This window comes from Lolium rigidum, chromosome 7, assembly GCF_022539505.1.
Source record: "Lolium rigidum isolate FL_2022 chromosome 7, APGP_CSIRO_Lrig_0.1, whole genome shotgun sequence".
NCBI lineage: Eukaryota > Viridiplantae > Streptophyta > Magnoliopsida > Poales > Poaceae > Lolium > Lolium rigidum.
This window is the reverse complement of record NC_061514.1, coordinates 234,147,208-234,156,009: the sequence shown is the minus strand read 5'-3', so window position 1 is coordinate 234,156,009 and position 8,802 is coordinate 234,147,208. Positions and strand designations below refer to the sequence as shown.

The 8,802-nt window shown below is 48.4% G+C and overlaps 1 protein-coding gene across 1 annotated transcript; it reads right to left on the bottom strand.

The window, feature by feature from the left end:
* Positions 1-7,176: 7,176 nt before the first annotated feature.
* Positions 7,177-8,473, bottom strand: LOC124679331 (probable cysteine protease RD19D). The gene is made up of 3 exons (XM_047215111.1): positions 8,000-8,473; positions 7,801-7,920; positions 7,177-7,689 (listed from the first exon to the last, which is right to left on the bottom strand). Exons 1-3 carry the CDS (start codon positions 8,471-8,473, stop codon positions 7,177-7,179), a joined length of 1,107 nt encoding a protein of 368 aa, XP_047071067.1.
* Between the last annotated feature and the right edge of the window lie 329 nt (positions 8,474-8,802).

The window sequence follows — 8,802 nt, the reverse complement described above, 5'->3', positions numbered from 1 at the left end:
ACAGAAACGAACCATTTGGTCGTCGTTTTGGGTCACGCCGCTGGATATGCTCTTACGGCTGGCGCGACTCTATGGATGTTGAAAAAGGAAGCCTAAATTAGCCTGTATAATTTATCCAGTTAGTTTTTGTCCGAATATATTTCATCTCTTTTCCCGCTAAGAGGCCAAATGATATATCAATCAACACTGACAGGTCACGGCACCATTTTTAATATAAAAAATAAAATAAAATTACACATAAGTCAGTCATCTTTCTCTTCCACTCATCTGTGGAAACTAGGTGATGCATCCAATCTAGCCACGTGGGAGTTAGAAAAAATATTGTTCACGTGGAACTGAGAAGTCACATGCCGAGGTTCAAAGAGGCCAATGACAATGGTTTTACAAGCATATACTATTCGACAAAGAGGCCTAAACAACCACACGATCTAACCTAATATATCTGCACAAACTTGACCTCGCTACCCCCACGATGATGCCAATGTTAGCCAAACCTCGCCTCTTGGCGGGGGCGGAGCTGTGTTGCGTGTACCTGATGCACATGTTTCATGGTCAACAGATATTTTTAGTAGAGCTTATGAGTATATTAAAATCAAGGCATCATGTTAGGGAAAGAAAAGTGCATCAGAGATACCTAAATTCAAGCTCACAAGGCTAGAAACTACAAGAAAAAAATGGTATGTTTGATAGATGCATCAGGGAAAGTTTCAATCCAGCTGCGCCTCTACCTCTCGAAGGAGAACCAACAAGGTGAAACACATATAATACATGCAAAATAGAAAATATAACCACATCCAAATTCAAAACATTTGGAAACATAACTAACAAGTATTACATGCAGAATATGAAAATATAACCACATCCAAATTCAAAACACTTGGAAACATATATAACTAACAAAAAATATTACATTTACTCTCACAAACTCATAATCGAGGCAAACAACTCTCAGATGATTTCTTGTCTACCTCTACTTTGAAATTCTAAAGTATGTAAAATTTGTTATTCAACTTTCTTAATCAGGTGTAAAGTTATATCTTTTACATTTGATCAAAAGATCTATTATAAAAATCACCACATTAAAATTTTCATTAAGTTTGGTTCTTAATTTAGTATGTTCACTAGTTTGGTCACTCTTTTCTATCATAAATTCAAATTTAATTTATTGTAAAAGTAGCAGCTATTTTTCTTCATTTATTGTAGGATTGTCATGGTGCATGATTGGCGTGTTCTTTATCCTGAACTTCAACTCTTTTATCATCATCATCATCATCATCATCATCATCATCATCATCATCATCATCATCATCATCATCATCATCATCATCATCATCATCATCATTATATAGTAGTGACATTGCCAATAATTAAAGGTAAGCTGCTGAAAATACTACTACCTTTGTCTCTCTTTATTAGTCTACACGTATCCCTAGATTATCAATTCAACCAAAATAATAAAAGATTTTTTTCGATAAAGAGTATATATTAATATCAGAGATACCAATTACACCCAACCTCTGCAACAACACACTGCCCTAGCGACATTACGAATGCACACAGCCAAAAAAGAAAGAAGAATTACCAAAAAAGAATATCCCCGCTACGCTACAGTGATATAATCTTTTAAACAACAGCACTAACACCACCATGACAGCACCAGAAGTTCAGCTTCTCCAAAAGCGACGCCTCCAAGAAGGTAACAGTGCACCAGCGCTGTCGTCGCCCGATCATAGATCTTAGGATTTCACCCTGAAGAAAATCATCACTCTCAAAACAATGCCTTCAACAAGGACATTGCCAGGCACAACCAATTAAGGCCAGACATTGGATTTTCACCCTGAAAGGTAAGATTTTGAACTTCTCATGTGCAGTTGCCCCCACTCGCATGCTGCTGCTCCAAAGACACCGATCACGAAGCCAATTCCTCCTCGCCACCTAGACGCGAGTCACCATTGCAAGACCACAGATCTCGACTTCCATGGCATTCTCCGCCAGCACCACGGAACGAAAACGTGTTCCATGATAATAACCACCAGCAGAGCTTCGAAACGCTCCCTCTGTAACCAAACGGCCAGAGTAAAAACATGGGAGCGCACGACCGAATCCCACTCGATCCAGCAATCTCTAGGCATGAATCGCCCAATGGAGTTCGCCGACGGCGCCTTCCGGAACACGACACTCCAGCCAGATCTACGGGAACTCGCAACAGGAAGATCTTCATCTTGGCGTGATTTGGAACCCTAGGACAACCGCCATTATTTGGCCAGGCCAGCAGCCCCCTCACCGCCGGTCGGCTTCCGGCTAACAGATGGAACGGGTCGACCCGTGCTGGCCCAGATCGGGATCCAGGTCGTCCCCAGATCGAGCGCGCAAGCGTGGTACCGAGAGGCAGGACTGCACGCGAGCGCCGCCGTCCGCCGCCGCCGGCCCACCACCGTGCGCGCCCAACACTGTCTCCTCCACGCCTCCCTGACGCGCGCACAGCATGCGCCGCCCACCGGCCAGCGCCGCCGTCCCGCCGCCTCGACTCCACCTACGTCGCCCGATGTCAAGCCCCCCACACGAAGGAAGCCCGACGGGCCGCACCATCCCTGCCCGCCGCCCTTCGACAGCAGGGCGTGGCCGTCACCGCCGGCATCGGCGGCGGCAGCGGCCGGTGTGGGAGATCGGGATCAGGTGTTCTTGGGTTGGTGGGTGGCCTCCGGAGCCGCCCTCCCGTGAGCGGCCTGGGAGTTTTGTCTCCCTTAGTTGCTTTTTTCATTACCCCTAAAAAATACATATACAATATACAATAAAACATATTAAAAAGTTTGAATGTCATATTTTTTAATGGTGTGATTTCATATTGTATAATTTACTAGTTGAATGCCCGTGCGTTGCTACGACTCTAATTTTTCTCTAAATGTGCTAATAAAATAGATGTAAAAAACTCACTTGTGTCAAACAGAAAGTCATACTCTCCTTTTGCTAATATAGGTATACCTAGAACTATAATCTATCTAGATACATCCATATTAACGATAATTAGTATAGATCATAGAAAATAATCTATTCTAAAAACTCATAAAAGTCTAGCCCATCTAAAAATATAATTCAACAAAATATATAATTGACGTCATTTGAATATGAAATAAGCACTCGACTAATTATTTTATATTAAATAATCTACTCCTCGATGGTTCTTAGATAATGTCGTACAATGTTTGGGATATTTTCTTATGCTTCTTTATTTTTATGGTACTTGAAAAAGTCTACCAGAAAAATCTTTGTAAGCTCGAAAACACCTTGCACACATATGTAGAAGTAACTTCTAATACCAATTTTCTATAATCAAAATTAAAGATAAATCCTAAAGGTTCTGTCCAATGCTGTATGCACCTGAGCATAAGTTTTTCTAGCGTAGCTCTAAAAATACTAAACCAAACTTAGTCATTACAGTCTTTGTATGCCAATATTGTGAACACGCGGAGAAAATAGATAGGAAAGTTCAAAAGATATTAAAATGTCACCCATCTAATTGGGGACCAAAAAAGAAAAGGATTTAATAGCTTAGGAGGAATTCAAAAAATATAAGAACTAAAAACTCATATGATTAACAATTCAAGAAAATTTTCGGCTGACGATAAGAAAAACTCGGATGTTTAACAATTCTAGAAATTTTGATAGCAGCTGCCTCCAAATTTACAACATCGATGAGGACAAAGAAACAAGCCACCGGTATCGGAATATTAAAAGAATTTAGAATACCACAGACGTATATTCATCTAAGATTTAACAAGGCCAAGCATCTAGTAATGACATCTCTAAGCACCAAGAAAGGAACAGATCAAAAAAGACAAAAGGCGAGATCGAACTCTTTTAAATGTACCTTCCTATTGATTTCTCTTGATCTACCTGCGTGAAGTAATCCACCCTTGAACGATGCCCACCCCCCCCCCGCGGCAAAAGGGTATGCGGAGGTTGTCGCAAGTATACATCAAGGTGATCGAGTGGACGCTCCGAGCGGTTGACGACGTAGACATGTTCGAAGGAACCATAGCGTTCCACCTCCCCTCTGTCTATGGTGGAATCGGCGAGGTCTGTGCACGCCCATGAGGATCCACCATGGACCCATCAAGGTTGTGGAATGGTGGCCAAGATCGTGGTTTCACGTCTGTCGAGTTCCCCATGGAATGAAATCGATCGAATATCCCCCGCCGGCATGGACTGTTGGAGGAGAATCACCGAAGGATCAGCGGAAAAGTATGTTGCAAGTGCTGCTCGTCTATAGAAACCGTGATTATTGCGAGGCCTTGGGCAGGCTCATGTGCAAATTTTGAGGTCGCTATCAGAGGGGCAGCGTACGAACCATCCAAAATATTATTGTTCCCGATAATAAAGGCAATATATGCATATCAAGAAAATATGAAATCAAGGAGGGGGCTTTGCTCGCTCGGCGTCCCGAGCGTACTCCACCGCTGCGCCACTGGTGCTAGCCAGCCATCCAACATCTCCCCTTTTTCCTTCCTCCGTGTTTGTTATTTTTTGCACACAAAAAAAGGATAATACAGAAACATCTTGGAAATACGATGGGCGCAAAATACTTTCCTAGTTTGTCTCCTTTACGGGTGTAAATTCTTCGTACCTTTCCCTCCATGGAAAAATTAATTCGCTAAACTTATGGCAAAAAGAAAAATGTAGACCAGATGGACTAATGGACATTGCACTGGCAGTTATCCGACAAATCATCATGATTAGAAGCCCTGCAATTTGCAAAACCTATAACCTGATGCAAATGCTTTCAAGTAGCTGAGAAAATTGAATGTGCAAGAAGGTTAACAATGAGAAGCCCAGCAGTAGCAAAGAAAATCACCAGATGCAAAGAATATACCAATTACAATAAATCCATTATTGAAACGATACACATGACAACCCCTGAGACAAACTTAAGGCTTATCGCGAAGATATGCCACAGCACAAAATGTGCGCCTCGAATACTCACACATGATTTCTATTTCGCTTAGACATCCGTAAAGTACATGTCAGAGTCTGATTTAATCAAGTAGGGGGTGGCAGTATCGAATTTGTCATCAGTAGCTCGCTTGAACTTGTTGATGATCTCATGGCGTTTGGCATCGGCGACGAACTCGTACATCGTTGCCGTTCCAACGACGAAGCCCCTCATGGCCTCTCCCTCACGCATGATGGCCCGGGGCCCCGGACCATGGTCGCGACGTTATTGCAGTCGAAGGACACGTCCTCCTCGTCCCTCGTCACCTGCAGCCCCATTTCCCTTGCTTCCATTTGCCGCGTGTTGGGACACTGATCCTCGGCAGCACCACTCAAGTGAAGCCGACGCACGCCCTCCGTCCTCGTCCTCCCCATCCCTCGCCACTTGCAGCACCATCTCCTTCACCTCCATTTGCCGCTTGTTGGGGCAACTCAACGACGCCATAAGGGGTTCCGTTGCTGCACGTCCTCCGTCCTCCTCGTCCCTCGCCACATGCGGACCCATGTCCTTAGCCTATACAGATGCCCGCTCGCATAGTCCTTCTGCAGGCACGCTGCCACGAATCCCCGGATCCGGTACCATCAACATTTTTGCCGAAGCAGATGGTGCACATGAGCGCCGCCCAGGTCGGCTTATGCTTGCAGCGCGGAGCAGCGGGTAGTGCCCCATGAGAAGCTCCACGATGGTCACACCCAGACCCCGCATGTTGACAGCGCATGGGTCAGTGTTGTGGCGGCGCTCCAAATCACTCGAACCGCTCGGGGCTCATGTATTGATGTATGCCGTCATGCCCTCGTACTCGGCGCCAACCCGGGTGAGCAGCTTGGTGATTCCAAAGTCAACAATCTTGACCTCGCAGGCATGCCGACGGGAAGGTTGGCCGGCTTGACGTCGAGGTGGAAGACGCGTCGGGCGTGGAGGTACGCGAGGCCGGACAGCTCCTGCGCCGCCACGTCTGTGAGCGTCGCCTCCGGGAACGCCCCCCGCGCCGGGCCATGACGGTGTCCAGCGAGCCATCGTCAGCCAGCTTGAGTAGGAGCGTGACGTCGCCGGAGGCAGCGGCCGAGAGGACGGAGTGGCAGCGCAAGACGTAGGGGGGTCGGGAAAATAAGCAACGAAATAAGTAAGATTGTCGGCGAGAGGTGTTTGAGAATGGAACGACATAACACCAACTATCACCGATCGTTAAGCGTGATTGATTTCCAAATTATTTGCTTGTCCTGATTATGAAGACATATTTATTTTTGGTACATAATTACTTCTCGTGATTCTTTGTTATTTGCTTTCCATGTTTTTGATATGCACGGAAGGTGAAGGCAACAAATGGTCCATTGGTCCAGTGTTTAATGAGAGTTTTAGAGAGTGATTTGATGGCTGAGATTTCTCCAATGTTTGATGTCAAAGTGGTACACCATCCCAACTCCAATATAATAGTAAAGATATTATATTGATCAAATTAAAATTAAAGATATTGGGATACGAACAAGACTATAAAAGGACTTTATAGATATGTCGTATGTGCTTAGGCTGGTTGACTTTCTTTTTTGAAACACACACAGGACTTTATAGATATGTCGTATGTGCTTTGTAAGAAAAAAGAGAAGAACTCCACGATGAGCGAACCTATCTGTGACAGTTTCACAATTTGGAGTATATAGGTAATTAATCTCTTCGAAGATCAAGCCATGTGAAATCTAATTAGATAGTAATCATAATCATTTGTCAAAAAGGAAGCCTGTACTAGTTGCATAGGCAGTCAGTCATGTGGTAGAACATGGAGGTGAAATCGGATAAAACATTCAAGCCTTTACTAGTACAGGTGGTGGGTATGGTTCGCAGTCCCGTCCCGAGAAAGTAAGCAGAGCTCGGAGACCGAGACACAGTCATGTGCAGGCCTGAGCGGCCAGTCCGGACCCGTCTCCGGCCCTACCTAAAGGGAATCTTTCTTCCAATACATACGGCTAGAAAAACTGCTATACTCTCAATACCTGGATATACAGACAGCTGCATGCAGTTTGGTCAACAGTCGACTCGGATCCCTAGGCGACAACAACGATCAGGATTTCACCTTCGCCCCATTTTAACAGCACCATCTGTCGGGACACGGATAGAGTACATATCTCATTAGGCTACTGAGCTACTACATGAACGCACTACGCTGGTCGCAGGCCATCGTTCCTTGTGGATCACGGCGCAACGGCGACGGCAGAGACCATGCTGTCGACGCCGCAGACGTTGCGGCCGCGGCAGAGTTTGTAGTAGCCTCCCTCGCCCCACTGCTCCCCCCACGAGTTCTTGATGAGCCAGTAGGGGCGGTAACCGAGCCGCAGCGCCGAGAAGCCGCGGGCGCCGTAGCCGACGAGGAGCACGCCGTGGTTCAACATCGCCCGCGGGCAGATGAGCGGGCAGGACACGCCGCCGACGTACGTCTGCATGAAGGCTGCGTTGAGGCCCACGGCGAGGGGCCCGCCGCGGACGAGCGCCGCCCGCATCTGGTCCTCGTCGAGGGGCACCGTCGTGAAGTTGGTGACGCGGACGGCGACCTTGCTCCCGTCGAACCGGCACGGCCCCTGCGCGCCCGTGTACGGGTACGCGGCCTGCTCCATCAGCCCGCCGGCCTTCATCAGGTACGCGTACGCGTTCGTCATCAGCCCGCCGGAGCAGCCGTTGTTGCAGTCGTTCTTCGCCACCACGTCACACTTCGCAAGCGATAAAGAGGAACAATTAAATCGGATTGTACTCTGATCGTCTAGCTAATAGACATTATAGACTGAAGTAATTAGGAGAGCGGGTGCTTGTTGAGTCCGCACCGTGTGGTCGCAGTCGACCAGCTGCTGCTCGCTGAGGTTGAGGAGCTTCCCCGTGGCGACGAAATTGGCGCCCTCCACCGCGCCGGTCGTGCTGAAAGCCCAGCACGAGCCGCACACACCCTACGTACACACATACATGCAAGGTCAAGAGCGGAACGCACGCGTACACTGAGCGAACTGTGTCGGCAAACATATATACCTGCATCTTGACCTCAGTGACGGCGCCCTTGTCGCGCCAGTCGAAGCTGGCGGGCAGCGCGGCCACCTCCTCTTCCGTCGCCGGCGCCGCGGCCGGCATCCCCTGCACGCTGCGCATGTCGTGGTCGGCGCCGACGAGGCCCGTGAGTCGCGCCTCGAACTCCTCCTGGGTGAGGTCGGAGAAGGGCGTGACGCCGTGGCGTGCGCCGGGGTCGAGCGCCTGGTGGGCGGCGGCGCGGGCCACGTTCGCCGCGAACACGCGCAGCCTGCGCGCGTACTCCTCCGGGCCGGAGTACTCCTTGCCGTGCCGCCGCACGAACGCCGCGAACTGTGCCTCCGGGAGCAGCCCGGGAAGTCCAGCGCCGTAGCCGGTGTCCGTCACCTGGCGGATGACGTCGTAGCCGGAAGCACCGGCGCCGCTGGGCGACGTCACGTAGGCGAGCGCTAGAAGGAGATGGACAAGCCGCGCGGCCATGGTACACATGCGTGTAATCCTTGTTTCAGTCCAGCGCCGGATGGGCGTCGTTAATAAGCTAGGAGGAGTACTGCGAGGTGGCACCCATGCAGGGTGCCGAACAGGAGGACGCCTGTCTGTCCTCGAAACGGCGGTGCGCGCGCGTGGCGGCATACATACGCCAGTCGGTGCCCGAGTTTTTTTTTTCTGTGACCGAGTTTGGCAGCGTGTAGCCATTTTGGGCCGCGGGCAGGTTTGGGGATAGCTCGTTCAAAACACTATTTGAATTGGCCTTATCTTTGGGGCCTATCACAATTAGCCCAATATCATCCTTGATGAAGCTGGGGACT